The sequence below is a fragment of the Vespa crabro genome, chromosome 9 (genome assembly GCF_910589235.1).
Source record: "Vespa crabro chromosome 9, iyVesCrab1.2, whole genome shotgun sequence".
NCBI lineage: Eukaryota > Metazoa > Arthropoda > Insecta > Hymenoptera > Vespidae > Vespa > Vespa crabro.
The window spans coordinates 5,308,511-5,335,280 of NC_060963.1; the positions used below are offsets into that span (position 1 = coordinate 5,308,511).

General features: G+C 35.3%; 1 protein-coding gene across 6 annotated transcripts; it reads right to left on the reverse strand.

The window, feature by feature from the left end:
* Positions 1–1,316: 1,316 nt before the first annotated feature.
* LOC124426607 (probable GPI-anchored adhesin-like protein PGA55) lies at positions 1,317–25,720 on the reverse strand. 6 transcript variants are annotated; one of them, XM_046968483.1, is made up of 7 exons: positions 25,253–25,720; positions 14,624–14,738; positions 4,556–7,100; positions 3,770–4,023; positions 3,229–3,645; positions 2,609–3,092; positions 2,154–2,535 (listed from the first exon to the last, which is right to left on the reverse strand). In XM_046968483.1, exons 2-7 carry the CDS (start codon positions 14,624–14,626, stop codon positions 2,351–2,353), a joined length of 3,888 nt encoding a protein of 1,295 aa, XP_046824439.1. In that variant the 5' UTR covers positions 14,627–14,738; positions 25,253–25,720; the 3' UTR covers positions 2,154–2,350. The 6 variants fall into 6 exon arrangements, with proteins under 6 accessions (XP_046824433.1, XP_046824434.1, XP_046824437.1 ...); XM_046968477.1 differs by having other exon boundaries at positions 1,317–3,092; positions 25,253–25,719; XM_046968478.1 differs by lacking the exon at positions 14,624–14,738 and having other exon boundaries at positions 1,317–3,092; positions 25,253–25,715.
* Between the last annotated feature and the right edge of the window lie 1,050 nt (positions 25,721–26,770).

Genomic DNA, 26,770 nt, shown 5'->3' on the forward strand with positions numbered 1-26,770 from the left:
AAAAGAAAAAAAGAAAAAGAAAAAAAAACAGAGAGAAAAAAAATATCAGGACAATGTATATATAATCAGTACGAGTTTCATTACATTTTCTTTTTTCCTTTTTCTTTCTGTTTGTATCTTTTCTTTTTGCATGTTTTTTTAACGTTTCAATCATGAAATTGTTTCATATTTGTCGGAGAAGTTAATATTGTTATTCTAAGGCCTTCGTTCTCCATGAGAATTGTTTCTTTTTCCTTTTTTTTTGTCCCCTTATTAAATATGAAACGCAAAACGAAAGGATATTGCAATTTCAAATGAAGTACGAGAGAAGAAAATTCGATTTTAGACTTCATAAGTTAACGCTTAATTTTTTTTTTTTTTTTTTTTTTTTTTTTTTTTTTTTTTTTTTTTTTTTTTTGCAAACGACGACATGCGCGTGCCGTTTTGTATGTCAGCACCATACGGCTTTTTCTTCTTGGCGTTATTATTACAAATGGCCGTTCGTATTTATTTTCAAACGTTTGTGCTTTTCGTTTAATAAACGTGGACATGGTACAAGGAAAAGATGTATATATCTTCTATTACCGAAGAACAGGTGTAAATCGACGATCGAAAAAAGACCATTTTTCAAATGCGATCTATCTCGATCCCACATATAAAAGTTCCGCGATAATATATCTCTTATAACCTATGACCTTTGTGTGTGTGCAAAATTGCATCATACGCACGAGTATATCACAATCGCTCACGTTGTCGTATTTCGTGTGTAACCGAGAATATGCGTATATATTATACGCATATAATATTTTTTCATACCATTTTTATATAAATTGAAAAAAATTCAATTTGTGTGCGGATTTTTTCTTCTTTTTTTTTTCCTTTTTTTTTTGTTTTGTTTTGTTTTGTTTTTTAGTGCGATCGAAAAATATAACAAACGAATAAACAAACAAACAAACAAACGAACAAACAAACGAACAAACAAACAAATAAGAAATTTATATTAATGCTTTGCATTTGCTTTTCTTATATAATCCAAATGTATCCCTTTTAAAAAGAGACATACGATTTTCATTCTGAGCTACGTTTACAAGTATTTTTATAACGCTAATTATTACAAACCGCATTTCTAAGCTGATCCCATGTTGTTTTTTGGTCACAACCACGTTGATTACCTACTGTTCACTTTGGTAGCATACTCGCCATTTTTTCACACATACACACACATACATACATACATACATACATACATATATATAAGTGTGTGTATATACACATCATATATATATATATACATATATTTTTCGTTCTTGTTTTTTGCTTTCCTTTCTTTCTTTCTTTCTTCCTTTCTTTCTTTCTTTTTTTATCTATCTCATTTCTTTTCTTTTTCTTCTTTTATTATTATTACTTTCTTTTCTTTTTTTTTGTTTTTTTTCCCTTCCTTTTTTTTTTTTTTTTTTCAAAGGAGTCTACTCTCCAAAAAGATTTTCGACGGAGACCTTCCCCTTTTGAATAATCCTTCGGCGAATTCGCACGACCCCGGATTCTCTTAGCATTCTTCGACATCGTATTTCTTCCGATGTGTCTATCATCCTCTCTCGATCTCGAAGAAGCCTCGGGGGTTTTTAGTGCGAGGTGGGGTGATGTGGGTGGGGGAGAGGTTTCGATATAAACTATTCAAGAAGGACGTTCCAAGTATTCCATCCCGGGCGGACGCATATGTAGCCGCAATATTTTTTTCTAACGATATCCATGGGACTCATCGTACATCGCCAGTGATTCTTAACGAAAGAATATCGTTCTTTCGAAAAATCACGAACAACAATAAAATCGGATTTATCTAATCGCACAGAAGTAACGGAACTATCAAAGTTCCAACATCCTTCTTCCTCTATCGAGAAAGTTTCTTCGATTGAATCGAAACTCTTCGACGGATTATTAAACTCTTGAGAATTATATATATATATATATATATATATATATATATATATATATATATGTATATGTATATATATATAAAATCACCAAGATGCAAATGTCGCAACACACGGGACAAGGACGTGTGTCATATCATATCACCGTTGGACGACACTCATTCGTATTAATGAGGATGATTCGATCTAAGCGGATACCGTCTCCACCATAGATTTTTTAATGATCTCTCCAAAATTTTCATCGCATTCCTCCGTACTTTCCGATTGTTGCTCGTTCGTAGTTTGATCCTTATCTCCTTCTTTATTTGCATTTCCATGATAAGTACCATGCGCTTGCGGCTCTATCTCGCCATAATACGAATACCTACCGGATAGCAATTCCGAGAACGGCTCTAGCTTACCTATCTGCTGAACTCCACCGTTCATCGGCTGCACAGAATTCAAATTTGTATATTGCGATCCGGTCGATTCGTCTTGCGCGAAGTTAGCCTCGTAATTGGAAGAATGTTGCCCAGGATGTACCTGGCAACTGTCCTGCACAGATGTGCCATCTTGCCCATAGACCGCGTAATGCGAGAAACCTGGGCTTCCGGGCACCGGTTGAAATTGCGGCTGAAATTGAACCCTAGACGTGGAAGGAAGATTTGTATAAGCCTGATAATCCTGATAAGCGGTCTGTTGAAAATTCATATTTGCACCTGCTGTTTGGCCCGAAAATGTTTGAAAAGCTTGACTAAATTCGGGATGCAATTTTCTTTGGCCACTCTGCGTACCATCGACCGTGTCTTCGTTCGGATAACAATCGTCTCTTATAGCATAAAGATCTAAACTATCTTCTCGCGTACCAGGTACTTCTGGTTGACAATTCGAACTGCCATTGCCGGCATCATGATTTTCATAGTGTAACGTTGTAAAACCACCACCGGTTATACACGCTTCCGTATTTGAATTGTCTATTAGGGAACCCAAATTGATATCTCGCAATGGTCCGCTTTTGTTATTCTGATTGTCGGTGCCCTCGTGATCAGTTCCTTCTTCTTCGCGTTGCTTCTTCTCTAACTCGAGCCGCATCAACGTGTGTATGAAGTGTGTCCGCACTCGTACCGGATTAAATTCTATCCTACCGGAGCTGTTGGCACAACCGTCCCGGGTACAACCGCAAGGGAAACCGGCACGATCGACCTAAAGTACACGCGAGTAAAAACAAATTAGAAAGATCGAAGAAAAAAAAAAACAAGAGGAAGTTAATTATTTGGCCTAATTTTTTTCGAGAATTAATGTTTAATCCCATTCACGACGTCCATATAAATGTATATACCTGGCACTTGACGTTCGCTCTGCTGCAAGGACAACTTTCAGGATCGCAATATCCCTTGCATCCACAGCCGCAGTGTTCTCGACTCGCACGGATGTCTCGACATTCGTCCTTCTCGACGGCATCTATCCTACGTACACCGGCTGCACGAAGAAGCGCTCGTCTCTGCCACGTTGGTACAGGCTGTAGAAAGTAATAACTGTCGATGTCGAGCTCCTCGTTGTCACTGGGTTCTTCGTCGGTATCGTCGCTCGGATCTTCCGAACTCGAAGCAGCCTCCGTAGCGCAATTTGCTGCACGTTCTGAACGTAATTGCGCCAATCTAGCCCGATGCAATCTCCTTTGCTCAGCCGCATGCTCGGAAAGAGAAAATCTCTCGGCGTGCGTATGAGTAGCGCTCATGCCTAGAGTACTACCACCCTGGAAGGAGGGAGGGGAAAAAAAAGAAAAAAAAAAAAAAGAAAAAAAAATTAAATTGACTTTATCGAATCAAATAAAATTTTCGATTTGCAATTGATAAACGAAATTAAAGAATTGCCATTACTTGCGAAGGAACGCAAGTGAAACCTTGCGCTCGAGGAAAATAGTAAACGGTGACGGCATCAAAATGAATGTTTCTTTTCTTTTTCATAGGTTCCTCGGTAGTATTACTTCTTTTAGGACTCGGTTCTCCTTCCATACAATCAGTCAGTCTACGTTTAAGATTGCTTTTCGGAGGATTACGGAACGTCGCTAACGTAGCTTGCGATGCCCCAGGGACACTCGTTTCCGGCACAAAGCTCTCCAATTGGTTCACAGCTAAAGAGAAAAGAAAATAGTTATCGTTAGAAAACGTCGCGTTGGTGTATTCGACGCGAAACTTATCGATACTCTTTTCTTCCATTCTGCCGTATGGTAAAGTGGCAGCTAGGTGCTCTGGTTGATATTTACACACGATTCGATAGGTACAAAATGCGAGGAAATGTTGATCCTTGTTACGTTGGAGCTTGAAAGGTATTGTGATTATCGTTAGACGAAATGATACGATCTTTTTCTAAACTCATGCGTTTTTTCTACTTCTTTTTTTTTCTCCCCGTAAAAAGGTCTCCATGGAACTCAAAGGTCGACGGAAGTGAAAACGATCAATGCTAGTAAATATAGATAACAGTGAAATGGATCGATCGGGTTGGATAAAAGGCGAAGAAAACGACGAAGACGATGAAGATGATGACGACGGCCTTGTCGATCGATCAAGATAAGCAGATTTCGCGAACTGATAAGATAAAATCGAAAAATGTATTTGCTCGCGTCGAGCAAGATAATATGAAGAGAAACAAGGGGAGTTTCTCACCTTTTTCCTTGTCGGAAAGAATATCATCCGGTATTCTATCGAGAAAAGACGTCTCGGAATCGCTCTCTGGAGCTGGTGCTGGTCCAGGATCCCCAGGTATTTCACTTCCAAGGCCAGAATCACTCCCGTCGGATCTAACCTCGTCCCTTGCACCAGCCGTCAGCGCTAAACTCTCCGCGGAATCCTCGGTGAAAGGTTCTGGTTTTTCTGGCTCGAGCCTGGTTATCATCTCGGACGCTATCTCGTCGCAGCAGAGAGTCTCATTCTCGGGACAATTATTCGCTGCATCGGCTATGTCTTCTCTTTCGCAGCTGGTATCGCGAATACGAACAATCGGCATGGACGTTGGTATTTCGGAACTGTCGGAACCGGTCTCGGTTTCCGTCTCGGTATCAATCGCTTCCTGGACATCGGCAGAAGCTTCCAGCGCTTCTTCTGGTGAACCTGGTGTTGTTGTCTCGGACGAATCTAAATCAGACGTATCAAGATTTTGCAGACGATCGTCTTCTTCTTCGTTCGGCATAATCGATGACGTCGCTAGAACAACTTCCTCCTCTTCTTCGAGTTTCTCGATTACCACTGCCGCCCCACCGCTAGGCACCTCTTCTTTATTTGATTTTTGTAAAACGCTACTTCTCCTTGAAACATTTTTTTCAACTCGTAATTCTTCCTTCTCACCGAGCTCCTCATCGGTGATCGTTTTCGTTTTATTTCTTATCGAATAACGTGTGCCTTGATCAAACGCTATTCCATTCGAGTCCAACGAAATTGAATCATTATACTTAGCCACAATGGACACCGTCGAGGAAAATGCCCTTTTCGTTTCCGAACCTACATTTTCAACTTCCTCGTTTAATTCGGTTTGCCTCAAATTGCTTACATCGTTATTTCTCTTCTTAATACAAGACAACACGACTACCGAATGACTATTATCGAGTAGCATCGAATCGCTTTTGTTATTTTCTTCCGTGTATCTATCTTTCGTACTTACAATATTGTTCATGTCTAATCGCTTTTGCAAGGAAGACGAACGAGTACATATTTTTTGCATCGTACTATCAATTTTTGTTCGACAATCTGCCATAGACTCGACTATACTTCTATCAACGCATCCATCAACAGTTTCTTTCTCCTTTTTAACAGCTTCTTTCATGTCTATACGATTTAGCACTACGATCAGTTTACGAGACGACAAAGAACTCTTTAGCATCGTCTCGTACACATTGTCCTTTATAGTTGTACCGTCTTCTCGAGTAATCTTCCTCGGTCTCGTCGCACTAACAACATTGTCTTCGCATTCCTTAAGATCCGTCTTCTTATCTTTGATCTCTTCGTCTACACGATTCAGCATGACAACCAAACGACGCAGAGAATCTGTACCTTCTTTCTCCGACTTTACGATGTCGGACGTATTGGTTTTGGACTTGTCAACGACTTCGTCGATGTCTTCACAAGGGAGAATTTCATTCTCACGAAACGACATCGAGCAACAGGAATTGTCATCATCTTCATTATCATTATCATCATCATCATCATCATTGTCATCATCGTCATCGTCATCATTATCAACGTCATCATCTATATTATCCTTGTTACGATGCAATTTACATTCGACGTTCTCCGTGATTTCGACGCTACTTGTACACTCGTCGTTTTCAATCGTCGCATCAATTTTGTAAATTTTAGACTTTGATCGTGTCTTCGTACTATCGTCATTAGAATCGACAACGAAATCATTAATCATGGATTGCCTATGACGAATCATTCGAGAAACATTAGACGATGATAAATTCTCCGAAGTGACATTATTGACATCTTCGCAAAACAACCGTGAATCCGGAGTCAATGAAATCTCACCTAGCGTACGTTCTCGAAGGCTTATCTCAACGGGCGAAAGTCTTTTGACGTCGTTTCTCAACTGATTCGTTTCTTCCTCGGACATCTCCACGCCGATTCTTTTGGCATCCGAGTCGATCGACAGAAAGTCGCTACCGGCTGGTCTCTTTCTTGACAACGACGAAGAAGACGAAGATGAAGACGAAGACGAAGACAAAGATGAAGATGAAGACGAAGGCGAAGGCGAAGACAATGGCGAAGGTGAGGGCAATGGTGATGACGATGACAAAGAACCCGAAAAGACATCAATGATCGTCTTCGATTGGGTTTCGACATTCTCATCAACCTGCATACGTTCATCATCATCACCATCATCATCATCATCATCATCATCATCTTCTTCTTCTTCTTCTTCCAGAAAACATTCGGGAACGAATTTGTCCGAAAGAGTGCAGCTTGATTCGCTGCAAGTTGTTGTTGTTGCTGCTGTTGTTGTTGTTGCTGCTGTTGTACCATCTTCGTTCTTTTCATCAATTTCCTTCTCTTCCTTCTCCGTAATCTTACGCGTTGCTTCTACTAGGCCTGTCTGGATCTCCCGCGTGACCTCCATCTCACAATTCGCGAGATCACAATCAGTCTTCTCGATCATGCTCGAACCACCGGCCGTCTTGGCGGACCCGTGACGTTCCAGGCTTTGATCGAAGACATCCTTTATGTTAGAGAGAGAAAACAAAAAGAAAGAAGAACAAAAACGAATTAATAAATAATCCTTTTAACGTGCCGCTAGATATTTCTTTGAGAGACAGAAATAGAGGGAGAGGGAGAGAGAAAGAAAGAGAAGGAGAGAGATAAAAAATAAAAAAATAAAAATATCCAAGGATATATCTAACGACCATCTTCTTTCTTCTTTATCACGCTATAATGTTCGATCGTCGATTATCGTATCTCCTTGCGCTTTTTTTTTTCTTTTTCTTCCCTTTCTTTCCTTTTTTTTCTTTTTTACTCAATTCTATTCTATTCTATTCTTTTCTTTTCTTTTTCTTTTCCTCGAAAATACCATAAATGTTGAAGTAGAAGAGAGAGGAGGATATAGCGAGATCAATAATTCGCGGCGCTGATACTGGCGCACCGCTCGAACAAGGCCAGGAGGATACGGCGGAGGAAAATCAATTTCCACACGTGAGAGAGACAGAGAAAAAGAATACCTTCTTCTCTTTTTCTCTCTTTCTCTCTTTCTCTCTCTCTCTCTCTCTCTCTCTCTCTCTCTCTCTCTCTCTCTCTCTCTCTCTCTCTCTCTCTCTCTCACTCGCGCACTTTTATGTTGCGTCTCTTTGCCTCCTGTATAGTTCCTTCATATCTCATCGCGATTTTTAATCATAAGTATTATATCCGATATTTTAGCGATTCGATGCATAGACAAAAAGATAGATAAAAAAAATAAATAAAAAGGAAGAGAAAATAAAAAGGAAAGGAGGAAGGGTGGGTGAAAGAGAAAGAAAAAGAGAGAGAGAGAGAGAGAGAGAGAGAGAGAGAGAGAGAGAGAGAGAGAAAGAAAGCTTATATATAATCGTGACCGGAGATTATTGATTCAAAGCTGGCTTGGGAGGAGAAGGAAGAGAGGAAAAGGGGAGGGGAAGGTTTCTGTCTGCCTGCCTTCGGTTACCATGCGCACCTTGTGTCCCTTATATACCTCCGAGGAACTCGAGCCAGGTGTAAATGGCTGCTGCACGTTGTGCTTATCCTACCACCCCTCTTATTTCCACCCCCTTTTTTCTATTTCCTTATATTTTCCTTCCCTCCTACTACTTTCTCTCCCCAATCTATATTCTTTATCCTCTTGGCCCTTTACTTTCCCATTTTTCGTTACGTTCGTCTAGTTTCGTGCGTCCCCAATTATCAGAATTTGAACAGTAAATCTGATCACGATCGAATCCTATTTCACGTAATTTTATAGAGTGCTTCGTAGCTTCAGCCATTTCCATTCTGATCGCGACTACAATCGTCCTTCAGATCTGTCGTCCGGTCGACGTTTCCGAGCGAGAACGACCAAACTTGAGATTTTAGTGACATAAGAGAGAGAGAGAGAGAGAGAGAGAGAGAGAGAGAGAGAGAGAGAGAGAGAGAGAGAGAGAGAGAGAGAGAGAGAGAGAGAAAGAGAGAGAGAGAGAAAGAGAGAGAGAAAGAGAGAGAGAGAGAGAAAGAGAAAGAGAGAAAGAGAGAGAGAGAGAGAGAAAGAGATTGATGAAGAGATTGATAAAGAGAGAGAGATTGATAAAGAGAAAAAAGAAAGAGATTGATGAAGAAAAAGAGAGAAGGGGAAACAGAGAAAGATTGAAAAAGATAAAGAAAAAGAGATTAATAAAGAGAGAGAGATAAAGAGATACTGAGAGGAAAAATACTGAAGGTAACACAAGAAAAGCTTCTCTATCAAAGTGGCCTTGTTTCTCTATATATTTTATGATCGAGAGAATATATAGGAGGCTCTGGAAGGAAAATCGATCGGAAAGAACGAACTAATGAACGTGAAGAATCCACTTATGAGATGTAATAAAAATAAAAAAATAAAAAAAAAATGAAATAAAATAAAATAAAAAGGAAAAAGAACGATTGATCAGGAAAACGTCGAAACGACAATGATAATATTGTCGATGTCAAATGATAATGAAATAACGCGTGATTTCTAGTATACAAGATAGAAATATTATATATGAAAAGATTCGGTGAAGGAGATAATGATGATGTTGATGATGATGATGACGATGATGATGATGATGATGATTACGACGATGACGACGATGATGATAACGTAACGCGAGCGTATTTATATATAACGAAGAAAATAAGCGAAGAAAATAAACGAAGAAAATAAGAGAAAAATGATAGACGATTGTTTATTAGAAGGGATGCGAAAGTCTGCGAGAATTAGAAATAAGGAAAATATAGAAGCGCAACGCGATTAGGATTTTTACGCCCGTCGCGTTCGACAGCTCGGAGCAAAGTGAGATGTGGTGCCTCGGCGACTCGTCGATGATGTTGCTGTTCGATGCTCGGCAACGTTCGGTAATGTTCGACGATGACGACGACGACGACGACGACGACGACGACGACGACGACGACGACGACAACGACGACAACCACACGAGCTTCTCTCCGCCGCGCTACCAAAGAGTACACGCGTATTTTCCGTCCAAGAACTTCGTATGCGCATGCGCCGATCTCGCTTAAAAAAAAAAGGAAAAGAAAAAAGAAAAAAAACAGTGGCGCTCGGCCTTCGAAATTTCGAGCATGCCGTTCGTTCGATCGCATGATAGGAGATTTCTTCTTCCTCATAGGATTCTTTTTCTAGTATAGATATCTACATCTCTCTCCCTCCTTTATCATTTTTCTTTTCCTTTCTCTTAAGAAAACCTAATAAAAAAACTAACGTAAAAGAACTTACTTAATTTCCACTATCAAACGACGTAACTTATTTTTACGCGTGCGTTTTTGTACGCAACTTGCAGCAGCACTTCGTAAATAATCAGAGAACACGGATTGAAAATACAAACATAAGTTTTCACAAGCGTGGATCTAAACTAACTAGCATATTTTATATTACTTTTTTAACTAATATAAAATATGCCTTTCTCTTTATTGCGCTCTTCTCATCATATATTTAATATATATATATATATATATATATATATATATATATATATATATATATTTATATATATATATATATTTATTACAATCCGAGAATATTTTCTGCAACGACCAAACAGAACCAAGTTTCGTAACGTTCTCGTTCATCTTCTGTCACTTATCGCAATTAAATAAGTCATTATTTAAATCAACTTCCATTCGTCTATATTCGTAAATGTTCGGCCAAGATCGCCAACATCAGTGAGAACTTTACGAGTATATTATACGTCGATGTTTGTAATGGTTATGTACGTGCGTGTGCGTGTGTGTGTGTGTGTGTGTGTGTGTTGTGTATGTGTGTGCGCGCGCGTTTGTGTGGATAGTAGGCTTCGTTCTGTAAAACAGTGGTTCCCAATCGATAATCGTAGGAGAAAGTACGCAAATCTTTTTCACTTGATTCTTCTTGTAATTTGAAATTCATTCGTTGATTATTAACATATTGAAAGGTCAATTCGAAGATTTATAACTCAGAAGCATAGATAGAATTATGTATTCAAAAAAAAGAAGTAATAAAAGAAAAAAAGAACAGAAAGAAATAAATCCTCTAACACATTCATAATTAACATCTCAATATTATAGTATAGCACATTCTAGATTTCACATTTAATGAGTTAAAAAAAAAAAAGAAAAAAAGAAAAAAAAGGAAAAAAAAAAAAAGAAAAATATCTTTCGACATGTATACCTTCCGTCGAAGCACGAAATTAATGTCGAAATAATGATATAAAAGTTCTATCTGCTGAATATAATTAAAAGCGATAAAAAAAAAAAAAAAAAAAAAAAAAAAAAATCAATGAAAATTACAAACGGAAAAAACGATCGTTTCGATCGAAGAAAGAAACACTATCATAGCAAATTCATCATTACTAAACGATAATAATACTTTCACAAGACTCATACCGAGAGATTCAGGAAAAGAAAGTTACATAGATGGGGCTGCCTACGGAATTGGCGCGGAATCGCCAACGAGTCTTCTTTTTTTTACCGTACTCTTTTCGAACGACCCTCTTTGCTTTCTTTCTCTCCTCTTCTCTCCTCTACTCTCTTCGCCATTCCTCTTTACCCCATTCCCATGTCTATACTTTTCTTTCTCTTTGAGGTATCTACACACACACGCACACGCGCACGCAACACACACACACAGCAGACAGAGCAATAGCAGGAACACACCACCAAGCACTATTCTCTCACAAACAGTTCGACGGACGAAAAGAACGTAGCGCTTGCGCAACTCCGCACGGTGACTGCCCGTAATTATTGTTGCACCGCGAATCTTGCATCCTTTTAGCTACGTTCCTTTAGTCCTCGAAGAAAACCACCACCCACCCATCCCCGATAACATCTTCGACAATTCTACGAAGAAGTACGTATATCCATCTATGTAACTTTGTTAAAAAAACTCAACTCTACGAAATCTTTTTTCAATATGATTACAATAATCATAATGTTAAAAAAAAAAAAAAAAGAGAGAGAGAAAGAAAACATAAAACGACTTTGTGCCAAAATGTATTTGAATTTTTTATCTGATATTTTTTTTCTTTCTTTCTTTCTTTTTTTCAAAATTAAAGAGAGCGAAAATGAAAGGAAAATATGTTAGGAGATAAAAAATATTGCGTGTAACTAGGATGAGATAGAAAAAAGAAAAATAATAATAATAAAACAAACGAGCAAGAAAGAGGGGGAAAGGAAGAAAAAGAGAGAGAGAGAGAGAGAGAGAGAGAGATCAAAGGGGTTTTACGACACTGGCAGACGGTGCGATATTGCTTCGTCGTGCTTTCTGCTTTCTGGAAAAGGTCCTAGACACGCTTCTCTCTCTCTCTCTCTCTCTCTCTCTCTCTCTCTCTCTCTCTCTCTTTCTCCGTCTCCCCTCGCCCCCTTTTCGTTCTTCTCTCTTTACTAATCTCTCTATCTCTCTTCCTCTTTCGCCTTTTCTACTAGCAAAGCTTTCCCATATACCGTCTGCGCAGGCCGCTACGGCTATATGGTATAGTATAGCTCCACTATAATGGATCGCTATAGTGCACCATGCGCTTATATAGCGCAAACATACTACTACACAAACTCAGCTCGCCGTAAGCGCGCTAACCTAGGACCGTATCGATAGATTCAAGAATCCCTAGCCATTGCGTATTCACATCGATTGCTATCTATTTTTATCGAAACGTTTTCCTCGATAATTTATAAGATAATAATATAACTTTTATCATTATTAAAGGCAAAAAAAATTTAATGCATTCCTAAATTTGACAGAGATCTTATATTCTCATGTTAAATTATATTAATGTATTAAAAAGAAAAAATTCAAATACTATTCGATTATATCTAATACGTTGAGATAAGAAATAATTTTCTCTAAAATTTAATCTATATCTCTAATCGTCTATGCCAATATACAGTGTAGGTATATATAGAAACCACTCGAGCGAAAAAACGAATATGCAAAGAGAAGGTACATACATATATATATATATATATATATATATATATATATTATATATATATATTGTGATACGCGTCGTCTTGGAATAATAAGAGCGAGGGAAAGAATTACTATAATAATACGCAGACTCCTTTCCTCACAGGCTTCCTTGGAAGTCGTGGAATGTGCTGCTCTCCGCCGAACGTCCCTCTCTTCCTCCTCTCCTTCTTCGAACCTCTGCCATTAACCCTACCATCTCATCTTTCTACCATAAAGATAAAACCAAATACAAGGATATTTGTTTAGTAAGGATATTGTAAATGTATACTTAATATATTCCTTTTTTTAATCCTTTGCGCTCCTTATTTTCTTTTTCTATACATATTTTGTTTCACATAATTTATTCTAATGAAAATACATGTTGTAATAAAAAATTGTTGGTATACTATTCGAAAGAACGTCGAACTATGCTCAATATTGGAGTGCAAAGGGTTTTATATATATATATATATATATATATATACATATAGATATAGTATTAATTAAAATTTAGAAACTTTATCCTTTTTTCAACTTTACAAATAAATAAATATGCCATTTTAAGTATCTTTTAAAGAAATAATAAAAAATATGATATAAAAATGATATATAATTATACGTATATTACTATATAAAGTATATACGATTTTACAATCATCAGAGAGTTATTTTGATGAATGTAAAATCATCGAAGTAACTCTCGCACAATGATAACAGAGCAAAAAACAATTTACTGTACCATTTCTCTCTTAAATTTTGAAGGAATAAATTTTCTATTTAATAGTTGAAAATTTAATATCTCGTCGATCGTTAATTTTAATATAATGTACTATTTTAATAATATCACATGACATAAGATGAACTGATCTAAAGTACACTATAGTACAGATATATACAAACGCTCCGTGAAACGTGGACACGCGCATACTGCAGGCTGCACATTATTGTCATGCATTTATGTTTTCTATAGATGCGCACCGGCGAAGCCGACACCAACGCCGATACCGACGCCGACTCCGACGCCGACGCCGACGCCGACGCTGATGCTGACGCCGACGACGACACCGGCGCCGCCAAACGACGCCGTCACCGTTCGTTTACAGAAATACACCCACGAGGAAAACGAACGTGGTATTCCCAGATGAATATCTACAATTTTAAAGCTCGTCTCAAGAGAACCTCGATTTATTTTCGATAAAGATAAAATACCGATAATAATTTTCTTTTTCTTTTTCTTCCTTGAGAAAAAATATGGAAAGGAATGACACAGATAACTTTCTTTTTTACTTCTTCTTCGGTGGAACATAATATAATACTATTTCGTATTTTCGATAACTCATTATCTGCGAATACGAGAATGTGTGAAGATTTATTATCGTTATTTAACTAAATGACAATAATATTTTTCATTCCTTCAGAAAGAAAGAAAATGAACGTGTAACGAATTTTCATTTTTGTTCCAAGTACATATACATAATGCAATACAATTTTGAATTTTTGATAAACCATTGTCGGCAAATATGATAATAATGTGAGAAGATTTATTTACGATAGGTAAATGTCAATAAATATATAAAATAAGGTGTATTAAAAAAAAAAAAAAAAAAAAAAAAAAAAAAAAAAAAATCCCACGAAAACTCTCATATAACAAAACTCAGATAAATTTCGTTCTTTTCGTAATTACCACGTATGAAAGCATTTAATTTTCTATGAATGTCAGTTGGAAGGAGTAAAAATGTTTTCTTTTTAACCAAGAAATATGAGAATATGAGAAAGGAAAAATAAAATGAAGGTATAGTTTAGAGAGATAGGAAGATAGGAAGGAAAAATAGTAGGAATATTTAGTGAGGGTGCAAAAGACAAAGAAAAAGAGAGAAGGGGTTAGAGAGAGAGAGAGGAGAGAGAGAGAGGAGAGAGGAGAGAGAGAGGAGAGAGAGAGAGAGAGAGAGAGAGAGAGAGAGAGAGCAAAAATCGAGAGAAGCGCTACGGGGGTATATATCGAAGCTTGTAAATCGAGGTAGGGCTTACACCTCCGGTCGAATCGATCCCACCGCAGCACTGTAGCACTATAGCCAGTTCACGTGCATACATACCATGAACGACGAGGTCCATGGTACCACACCGTCAGTGCCGTAATAATCCACCTCAGTTACCCTCCCTTCTTCGTTTGGAGAACGATGTTACCGGCTCGGCTTGGCTCGGCTCGACCTAATTTCACGTACGAATATTTATCTTATATCGAAACCTTGTATATATTAAACTTCGCCAAGTTCAATCCAATAATCTTTAAAATATATATATATATATATTTTTTTTTTTTTTTTTTTTTTTTTTTTACTTAAACATCTCCCATAAAGACATAATTATCGATATCACCATCATCTATTCATCATTTTGTTGAAGAAAATAAATATTAATTTTGTCACTTAATTATGTCGATTGATCAAATCTTTATCATGGTTTAACAATTTTTTTTAAATGTATTAAGTAGAAATCCTCGTGCGTTGATTAAATTTTGTGTACGAGGATTAACTTGCGTTCGAGCCCAAATTACGTATTATCGGCATTCTAACGACACCTGCATCCATACGTGGGGATATACCAACATCAATGCTGATACGTACCGCAGATGGTGACGAAGAAACGAGACAGAGAAAAAAATAAAATAAAAGGATGATGAGAAGATTGTGAGGGAGGTAAAAAATAGGAGACGTGGGAAGATAAAGAATGTAGATATATAATACGGTAGCACGAATTACATACGTACATCTTCGATGCTAAAAAAAAAAAAGAAAGAAAGAAAGAAAGAAAAAATACATTCCTTCTATATTATCATTCATTAATTAGCTGATCATTCAATTCATTTTTCTTTTTTTCTTTTTCCTTTTTCTTTTCTTTTTTTTTCAGAAAGTTCCCATGTACTTACAATCTTTTCTAACATACCTATTTCTTTCTTTTTATAACTTCGAATGGCCAACACAAGTATATCTAATTATGGCGTATAAGTTACGATGAACGATTATAATAATAAAGAAAATTGATATTAAAATCAAAATTCTAAATAAAAAAGTGAAAACTCTTTGCGGTCCTATTTAAAAAAAAAAAAAAAAAAAAGAAGAGAGAGAAATATGTTAACTTTATTTATTACTGTCTTTGTCTTGAAACAACCCGACAAAACTTAAACAACACAAGGACGACACTCTAATTTTATATAAGTATGACATATATCGGATTTGTAATAAAAGGACTCTTTAGTTCCAAAAATAAATATACGATGAGTTAACATGTGAACGAACTCATGCAGGATACATACATTCGTGAGTGTATTAATTTAACGAGAAAAGCCCCAAGTCATTTGAAAGTAGAACGTACAAAAAAAAAAAAAAAAAAATCAAGAGAAAACAAACAAAAAGGAAAACAAAAATAAAAAAAAAATAAAATAAAAAAAAATTAAAAAAAATAAAGTGTTAGTTATATCGAGGTTGCAAAAATGAACTTCATCGAGAACTTATATGGTAATAATATTTTGATTTCGATAGAAACTCTGTAAACTTTGATCAAAGTTTGCGAAAATATTCGATTGTGTTCTCGCGCTTTAAAGTGTTGCCAAACGCAACAATTTCCTCCTTCTCCTCCTCCTTTAGGTGGTGGGAGGAAAGACTCAAACAATCGATATTACTTTCGATACTAATATACATATATCGTGTAGAACACGAGTGTGTGTGTGTGCGTGTATATATATATATATATATATATATACATTTTAATGGAGAACTACTTTTCACACAAATACAAGTACGATCGTTCTCGACACATAGGCGCAGACGCGACTATACATCGAACGTACACGGATATATGCTAAAGGTTTAGAAGAGGAATGGGGGAGGGGGAGGGGTGAGAGTGGGAGGTAGGAGGTGGACAATACAGCTGGTACTCATTATCCTCGGTTCAATAGACGAGACCATCGGTTTCTCTTGATGTAGTCTACACCTACATTATATACACACGTACATATACATATATACATATATATATATATATATATATATATATATATATATATATATTTGTACATACAAGCTATAATACATATACAGATAAATAGTGAACATTTACACAGATATGTGATCTCGTAGGCGTGCATATTACACATGTATATATGTATACACATGTACGTGTATATATGTATGTAAATATGTACGTACATATGTATATATGTATCTATGTATGTATGTATGTATGAACATAAGCGCGCAACTGACCAATGTGAGAGAGTGCAGATGTGCGCTCACCAGACTGGGAAGAAGAAAAAAAAGAAAAAGAAAAAGAAAAGAAGATAAACGCACGGTACTCGGAAATCGCTAAGAAGAAAACTTCGTGGTTATCATTTTTTGTTTTCTTTAAAACACGATTAATACTCGATTTTGTTGTTGTATTTTATTATTATTATTATTATTATTATTATTATTATTATTATTATTATTATTATTATTATTATTATTACTGTTGCTGCTAACTATTAACACTGCTATCACTTTAATCATTGAAAAGATATTGCATATTTTTAATATTTCCCATGGAATGTCTCTTAATCGATCAGGTAAAGGATTTTTAGATAGTGGATATTAAAGAGACGAACATTGTATAGATTTGTGAATACGTATGATGAAGTGAAGAGAGGAAAGAGAAGAGAAAAGCTTATAATAATAAGTCGAACATACGATAACCTGTGGAGACAGATGAGAAAACGAAGAAGTTGTACGTTAACGGGATCATATCTATGTAGTGAGGTCAGAGAAGCTTCGTACCTCCATGGTCACAATCGTATATGTTCTCTCTCTCTCTCTCTCTCTCTCTCTCTCTCTCTCTCTCTCTCTCTCTCTCTCTCTCTCTCTCTCTCTCTCTCTCTCTCTCTCTCTCTCTGTCCTTCTCTCTTTCTCTATCCACAATCATGGTATAGCGAAGTAACGTCGACGTGTAATACACTTGTCGTGTTCACTAAATCTTTTTTTCCCCTTTTCCTTTCATGTATTTTTAATATCAGAGAATATGAGATACGAAAATAACTTCGGAGATATTAAAACATTCTTAAATGAAGAAATCGCAAAAGGTAGAAGAAAGACGTAAAAAGAAAAAAGAAAAAGAAAAAAGAAAATAGAAAAAGAAACAGAAGAGAAAAAAGATGAAAGAAATGTTGTAGAATAGTTCAAAACTCATAATGGACAATCATCATTTGCGTTTTGTGTTAAGACCTATCTCTGCGTCTTGAATATGACCGAATGAAACATCCTGGATGTTTTTGGACCAAGAATAGCCGCGGTACGTCTGACGTCACAACGAAGTAGTACTACGGTTTGGAGCGACGTATAAAACAAATGAAAATTCTCCATCTAGTTAGATTCGTTACAAACATCTTTAGTCGGTAGATAGGACTGCTATTTCTCTCTCTCTCTCTCTCTCTCTCTCTCTCTCTCTCTCTCTCTCTCTCTCTCTCTCTCTCTATCTCGATGCTTTATCATTTATGATTTTACCTGCCATTTATACAAATCGTTTTATGCAAATCGAATATATTTATGCAACAGCTTAGAAAGAATCTTTTTGAAAAGAATGAAAAAAAAATTAATAAAAAATATATATATATATATATGAAAAATAAATCCTATTTTATGTGTTTTAACGCTTTTATTACATAATTATCAGGAAACACTAAGTCGCGATAATGTATAGCGTGCAAGTAACTTTACGCCACTTTCCATGGTAAAACGCTGTAAGCAAACTGTGATGCATGTTCTATGGTTTAGCAGTAACTACGATAACAACAAAAGTTCTCCTATAAATCTAATTCCACGTTAAACTACAACGATACTTCAACACTTTGTTCTTTTTTTTTTTCTTTTTTTTTTCTTTTTAAAAGAAAAGACGTTAAAATACATAATTATAATAATATTATTTTTTTGTTGTGTCACGAAATCGGGGGGGGGGGGGAAAATAAACAATTTGCTTTCAAACAAATGAACGTACATATCTACTACCTATCTATATGAACGCGATGTGCAAACCCCAATTCAAAGAGAACGGCCTGACCCACATTTTGTAAACCTACAATCGTCGAACGTGTACGCGCGACTGATCATCTCTCATACAACAACTCGATATTTTTCATTCCGCATCGTTGACTCGTTAAACTTGTAAATATATCGTAGTTAACATTAACGTAATTTGTTTAATTATACGTTGAATTAAAACATATGCATAAAGCATCTATTAATATGAAAAGTTATTTAAATATTTAATATGATCAATTTTTATATCGATAAAGCACATTCGACATGCCCCCGAAAAAAATATCAAAGAAAGTCCATTATGATTGGTAGCTTTTAACAGAATATAAAAGTATCTCAACGTCAGAGTGGTAAGATAGAATGCAAGTGGAACGAACGAACGAATGTAAACTCGCACGACCGAAAACGTCGAGTTGGTTGCAAAATGATTCTGAGATTGTTCGGTTGGCCGAGCGTTGTAAGTTTCACAACGAGCATTGTTAGAAACGAGAGAGAGAGAGAGAGAGAGAGAGAGAGAGAGAGAGAGAGAGAGAGAGAAAAGGGGAGAAGGAAGAGAGAACAATGTCGAAATCGCATCAATTTTAGAAACAACGAGGACAAAGTAAAAGGCATCCCTCGAACGATTTTTTTACCCTTGTAAACGTTACTAAAGTCACGCGAAAATCTCCGTATAATTTGAGTATAATTATTATTTGAAATAATAACATGTAACGAACAACGAGGAAAAAAGTAATGGAAGTAAAATGAATAAAATAAAGAAAAAATTAGAAACTGAAGAAAAAGAGGAATTAGAATAGACGAAGAAGAAGAAGAAGAAGAAAATAAAAACCGAGATTTGTCATACAGTCTGAAAGAAGGAAGAAAGATCGAATCGAATGTGTTGTACGATGACATTGCGTAACTGACCACTCTTAATTCCAAAGAGTAGTAAGATTGAGAAAAGACAGATAATCTGCAGAATGGAATATTCTTTCACCCTTTTTCTTTTCTTCTTCTTTCTGTTTTTCTTTTATCACCAAAGTATATCCCATAGCGCGTGCTTTCACCGGACACGCATCATCGACCCCAAAAGAATCTCTTTCTCTACGTAAGCTCAATCCCTCCTTCAAAGAAAATAAAAGAAAATAAAAGAAAATTATCCTCTGGAAAAATTCAGATAGATAAAAAAAGAAAATAAATAAATAAATAATAAATAAATAATAAATAAATAAATACTGTTAGAACAAAATGGATGCTATCGGAAATGTTGAATGCGAACCGATAACGAATTTGGCCAATCAAAATTTAATCGATAAAATCGTTCACAAGGAAATAAAACTGTTCATAAAAATATCAAATAATAATAATAATAATAATAATAATAATAATAATAATAATAATAATAATAATAATAATAATAATAATAATAATAATAATAAAATAATAAAAAGAAAAATAGAAAAGAGAAGAAATAAAAAAAGAAAGAAAGGTAGAAAAAAGAATGTTTACCAAAGAATTTCTTCATGGAGACTATTCGAGGTATAGTCAGACTACTATATACGATGATCCGTTGTAACCGCGAGAAGGTAAACTCTCGGTCGCAGGATTAGTCAACCCTGTTAAACGTCGAGAAATCAAACGAAACGGATAGGAATAAACAAAGATTTTCCTGATCATTCGTAGATCGACAGTTCGTTGATTGTATTCAAAAAATGTTGAAAAGATAGATTATCGATCGATTGATCGATCAAGAGTGAGTGAGTCAGTGAGAAAGAGAGAGCGAGAGAGAGAGAGAAAGAGAGAGAGAAGGATAAAATGATGTATGATACACAAATCGTAAGAAAAAGATATTTAGATCTAGACATTAAACATTTATATATGTATCTGCATATATATTCGTTCTCCATCAATGATGAAAGTAAACAAAATGAATAGACCGAATTTAAGCCAAGCTATTCGTCTTTTTTTTTCTTTTAAATAAATATTTCATCTCGTTCATTACTATCATACACTCTTCTGAATCTACCATCAAACATCTGACTTCCCTTCATTCTCGATCTTATTGGACGTCACGGAGAAAACGAAATATGGCGAACGATGATCGAAATCCGTCGCGTCGAAGGAAAGAAAGACATGCTGCACAAAGAAACAAGGGACGAGGGAAAGAAGAACAACGAGAGCGAGCGAGCGAGCGAGAGAGAGAGAGAGAGAGAGAGAGAGAGAGAAGATGGGGGAGGAGAAAGGGAGGGAGGGGGAGTGAAGGAAAGAAAAAGAAAAAGAGGGAAGAAAAAAGAAGGAAACGAGAGAAGAAAAAGAAAGAGAAGAAAAAGAAAATGAAAAATAAAATGAAAAAGAGGGAGGAAAAAAGAAGGAAACGAGAGAGGAAGAAAAAGAGAGAAATAGAAAGAGAAAGAGTAAAAAGAGAAAAAGAAAAAGAAAAAAAGGGAGAAAAAAAGAGAGATAGAGGATGGGTGGGAGCGAAAACGAAAAGGAGACCGAAAAGTCGAGTAGCGTGGTGGTGTAAGGAGATCGAGCGAGAAAAAAAGAATTGGTATGTTGTATAGGTGTGTATCAGACTATGTAGGAGAAATGTGAGGGTGGGGAGAGGAAGAAAAAAAGAGGGTGGTAGAGAACTAGAGAGAAAAAAGAGACAGTGGAAAGAGAGAGAGAGAGAGGAGAGAAAGAGAGAAGGGGAGGAAGAGACTAGAGGAGAGGAGTGAAAGGATGGTAGAACAAGAGGGGAGGGATCAATGCCGGTTGCCAGGGTAACCACGGCACCCGATCTTCCTTCCTTCCATCTATCCTGGAGGCGCACTTTCTCAGTCCTACCCCGTGCGTATAAGAACGAGTCGGGACTACGAAAAAGAGTGCTCTCTCTCTCTCTCTCTCTCTCTCTCTCTCTTCTCTAGGTATCTGAAGGACTTGCTTTAGAATTCGACTATAGAAACCACCTCGTGTCATTTGATCCAACACCTTTTTCGTTAGATCAATGATCACGATCGATCTTTTCTTTTTTGTTTTTTTTACTTATTCATCGACAATATATTTTCTTTATTATTATTATTATTATTATTACTATTATTAGTATTAGTATTAGTATTAGTATTGTTGTTGTTGTTATTATTATTTCGAAGAATTACGAAAAAGAGAAGAAAACTAATAAGTAATAATAACCCTCAACGAATCAAGATCTCGATGATAATGTGAAACGAATTGAAATTCTTTCGCAAGACAAATTTAAACTGAATAAATTTTTCGATCGATCTTTCTTTTTTCCAAATATTCAATTTTGTTTTTTTATTATTATTATTTATTCTTTCTTTTTTACTTTTTAATAATTTTTACAATTAACAATTAAAATTGGTATACTTTATGCGAGTGTGTGTTTACTGATCGGTAGAAAATCTAGATCATTTTGCGTGTTATTGGAAAATGATGAATTACAAGGGAAAAGAATACGGAGTTTCCCGCTTAAAAATGATCAACGGTGTGACTAGACTCACTCAAACTAGTAAACGAAACTTCGGCGAAAATCTAAAACTATTCGCATCAAAACTTATCCATAAATCATCGCTATTCAATGAGTGTAGATGATCGAGAACGTAAAATGCCAATCCCCCATTCCACCCCTCCACATTTCTCATCTCATCTCATCTCATCTCTCTCTCTCTCTCTCTCTCTCTATTTCTCTTAGGGGAAAAAAAATACATTCAACTATCTACATAGACTCTCGACTATACTCAAACTCGAATTCGAGTGAAGTAGTAACCATGTTATTTAGTTGTGAACATGCATACATATTTTAGCCGCCATCTCGATGGGAATTTTCGATGTTTTTAAATTAAAAGAGGTAAAAATTGATCGAACCAACGATATAAACGATCAATATTGGAAGCAGGCTTGTAACATCAGTGGAGGATATAGGGATGTGGAAGGGAAGGGAACGGAAGGGAAGGGAAGAGAGAGAGATTAAAACACATTCAATTGTTTTTAAGCAAAGATGACACGACACAACAACGACACAACAACGACGACAACGACGACGAAGCGCGTGTTCTCTCTGCATCGGTAGAAGTTTTGGCGGGTCGATGTACCATTGTTGCCTCGACGGCTGCGTTTGCTTTGTTTTCTTTTCTTTCCTCGTCCCTTGCCGCCCACCTTTTATTTCTTTCTCTCTCTCCCTCTCTCTTTACGTTCGTCATACCGAACCCTCCTCTCCTTCTACGTCTCTTTTCCCTTTTACCATCTACCATACCGTAGGAACTCACGTTACACACACAAATCATTTTATATATGTATCTCTTCTCACACTTACGTGACATTGGCATACTCGCTCTATGCGATCGCAGCGCTCTGTATCACCACAGTTACTGGTTAATAATACATAAAAATTAATTCCCTGGAGCCAAACGACGGAACGCAAAGAACGATAATGATTTATATTTTGCGTCCAAATGAACCGCATTGTCGATGAAAAGACGATGAAAACAAAAGTCGAAAGATAAGTGAAATCAATCCACGAAGTAACAATGATCCAAATTATGGATTTTAATGGAATTATGATTACGCTTTATCGAGGTATCCAGTCAATAACGATGTTTAATAGACGTTAATCATCGTTTAATCACGTTAATCGTATCGTACAGTAATTGATAAAAACTTTTCAAGGTATTTTCCTGAATTCTATCGATTACGTATATTTTGATTTTGAAAAAAGTTTGTGAAATTCTAAACTGAAATTATCTTCTTTTTCTTTGCCCCATTTTTTCTATTATACTTACGCAAGAAGATTCATTCTCTTGAATAAATATAAGTATTATAAATATAAATTCGATAGGTAAGTTGAATTTTTTCCCCCTCGAAATCTGAAATATTTCAATGACTATGGAAAAAAAAGAAATAAATAAAAACGAAACGACAAAACGACACCTTTGAGTTTATCATTTTACTAAGTAGATATATATCGCGACGAAACATTTACAAACGATGAACAATTCAATTGGTTTTCACGATGTAAGTGAAATATGACTAATATTTAATATATAAATACATACATACATACATACATACATACATATATATATACATACACACACTTCATACGCCATTACTTTTGGTATAGTTGCGAAAAAAGTTTTTCACAACTTTACTTAATTTCGAATTTATAATTTAAAAAATGGCGTTGTGTGACCGGTCGATCCTTTTTTCCCGCGCGACCTTTGACCGTTTGCTGAACTTCGATACGGTCGTTTGATTCTTAACAATGTACATACATGTATGTATGTATATCGATGATGAATATAGAAAAGGGATTTTATTTCGTAAAAAATTTGGCAAGATTTTGTAAATTGTACATTTTTAAATGTTTAGACTTTAACCTATGTAAGTGATAATTTAACGAAAGAAAAAATTGTACATGTTAAATAAGATACGATTAGTGTCTTATGATTTTTCAAATCTGATATAAATCTAATTCATAATTAAAAAGGCTTATAATTATTCGATAAAGTTCTTTAAAATATAATATTAAATATGTATTTTATATATATATATATATATATATATATATATATAAGCAAATATAGTTGGATCGATAAGCTTTGATAATTTCATGTCGAGTATATTCATACTAGGAAAAAGGGATATAAATATATAGAAAATAATGGACCTTGTATAAATAAATAATCGCTCATTGAAAATATACGATTCGTTTGAGATCCGTATAATTATTTCGAAATAAAATTCTCAAATCGTAAATTCGTCAAGTTTCTTTACCGCTATCGCCAATGAAAAACATGTTTATCTGACTTCAAAAAAAAAAAAAAAAAAAAAAAAAATAATGATACACTTTCGACACTTCGAAAAGAAAAGAAAAAAAGATGAAAGAAAAAATTTATACCTTTCGTTTAGATACTGGTAAAAATTTTTACTACTATTGATCTAGAAAGAGTTGAAACGAATATATATTTACTGGATCAAGAAACTACTCGGCCTATTTTCTTATTCACTTCTATACGTAACATCCTCGCAAACTAAAAGACAAGGTTAGCGAACGCGTTCGACGACACATAGAGATAGATAGATAGAGAGAAGGGAAAGAGAAGGGAGAGAAAGAGAGAGAAATAAAAAGAAAGAAAGAAAGAAAGAGAGAGAGAACAAATAATCATACGAGAAAGAAAGAGAGACAAAGGAATACACCGTTGTAATAATATTGTTAGACTTTAAGTTTCATTTGAGCGATTGATCGTCTTTTTCATCGACTTTACTTATTACTCTATCATTTGTACATTTTCGAAAAATTTCAATAACACAATAAAAATGTTCCAAGAATGAATAAATTAAATAAAAAGAGAAAAGGAAAGGAAAAAAGAATCTTCCTAACGTACGTTACGCTTTTACTCGCGTCCTTTTCGAACGACGACGACGACTCTATCTTTCTGTTCCGTACACACTATCTTCGGCTTACTGACTCACTAACTCGTCTCTTTTTTCTTTTTTAAGATATCGGATGGTTAACTACGCAGGTTGACCGCAAAGTTGGAACGACAGATACATGTAGTGACGTCAGAAGAAAACAAAAAACAAAAAAAAAAAAGAAAAGAAAAGAAACAAAAAGAAAAAGAAAAGCGTTTATATCTGGAAAAAATAATAGAATTGAAAGAAAAGTATAATAGGACTTACCGGTTTCTCATCGACTCGTCACATTTCCGGACGCACAATTCGTCCAAGAGATCGAGCTTCCTCGCGCTTCTCTTTTTCCTCCTATCCCCTTCTCTCCTTCTTCTTCTCTTTATTCCTCCCTTTCTCGTTGGTCTATTTATCTTTTGCAAGAGTTTGCAAAGAGAGCGTCGTGTGAGCATACACCAGCGGACACTGGAAATTTGATGAAGATTACACCGTGGCGCGCAGTGTTAACCAGTAGCGGTAGGCCATCTTGAAGCTAGCGACGAAGCGCACACGCACACACCGCGAGGACCGTCGAGTTTATTACGAAGAGCAGCAACGGCAGCGACAACGATGCCAAACCAGTACAATGTAGACGAACCATTATCCTCTGACTCGTCCGCACGGTAGGACGACGTTCGGACGAATGAGCGTACTCTCTATGGTTGTTACGTTACTATTACCGCCCTCGTGCGACCAAACACGATAATAACTAACTATTTGCCCGCCAAAAGTCATCCAACGTATTACCTTATATTATAGCAACGTTTACCTATGCTTGTTCATATATTTATCGAAAAAGAATTTTATTTCTTATTTATATCTATAATTCATTTAAAATCTACACATTTTTCTAAACTTTCTATACGTACAGTATAATATTCTCTTATTTTTAGCATTAAAATTTTCAAGACTTGAATTTTTTTACGAATTTTATTCAAATTAATATCATTTATAAACGTTATTAATTTCAAATGACGCGCGTATATAATATTTTAACTTAATGCTTCTCAACTTCAAATACGTAATAAAATAATAAAATCCATAAGATATTTCGAATTTGTCTTACATAAACTATATTTACATAATGATCTGTCGAAATAATTAGCATATTTATTGTACGCAACGATATATTTAAAAAGTTAATGAGAATATTTTTAATAATTGTGGAATAAATTGGCATTTTTATTAATATTTTTCTTTGAATGTAATATTATATTTTCATTTATATTCCAATTGTATTTAACTTAATAAAATTAAATGTAATTGAATCTACTTCTATGCATATTTATTTGGTACCTTTCTTTTAAAAAATCTTATCTATTATGATTATTTAAATATTATATTGCTTATATGAAAGACTGTGATCACATAAAATGATTTCTTTCGATGCAATGTTTCCAATCTAAAAGATAATTTTTAAATTCCAAATGTTCCTTCTTAATTATTTAATATATTGATTGTATCTTTAAAACTATCATAAAGTAAAATTACACCTAATATATCTATCTATATAAAATGTGATCATCATCTTCTGAAAACTAAATTAATAAGAAAGTTATAGAAAAGAACAATACTTAACATTTTCTAATACTTTTCATTGGCTTTCTTCCTTCAATTTGATGAATAATTTTTTTTTTATTTTCTTATAAATTCCATTTCGTTATTAATAAAATGTTGTATATTATTATCTCTACCGTATTATTACACATGTAACTTACAAATTCAATTAGACATTCAAAATAATTTATACAT

What these genes read in the sequence shown, in the direction of transcription:
- LOC124426607 (XM_046968477.1), bottom strand. An exon ending in TCTTTCCGACAAGGAAAAAG is followed by an intron (nt 4,024 to 4,555) that starts GTGAGAAACTCC and finishes TTTTCTCTTTAG; the next exon opens with CTGTGAACCAATTGGAGAGC. An exon ending in TCACTTGCGTTCCTTCGCAA is followed by an intron (nt 3,646 to 3,769) that starts GTAATGGCAATT and finishes CCCTCCTTCCAG; the next exon opens with GGTGGTAGTACTCTAGGCAT.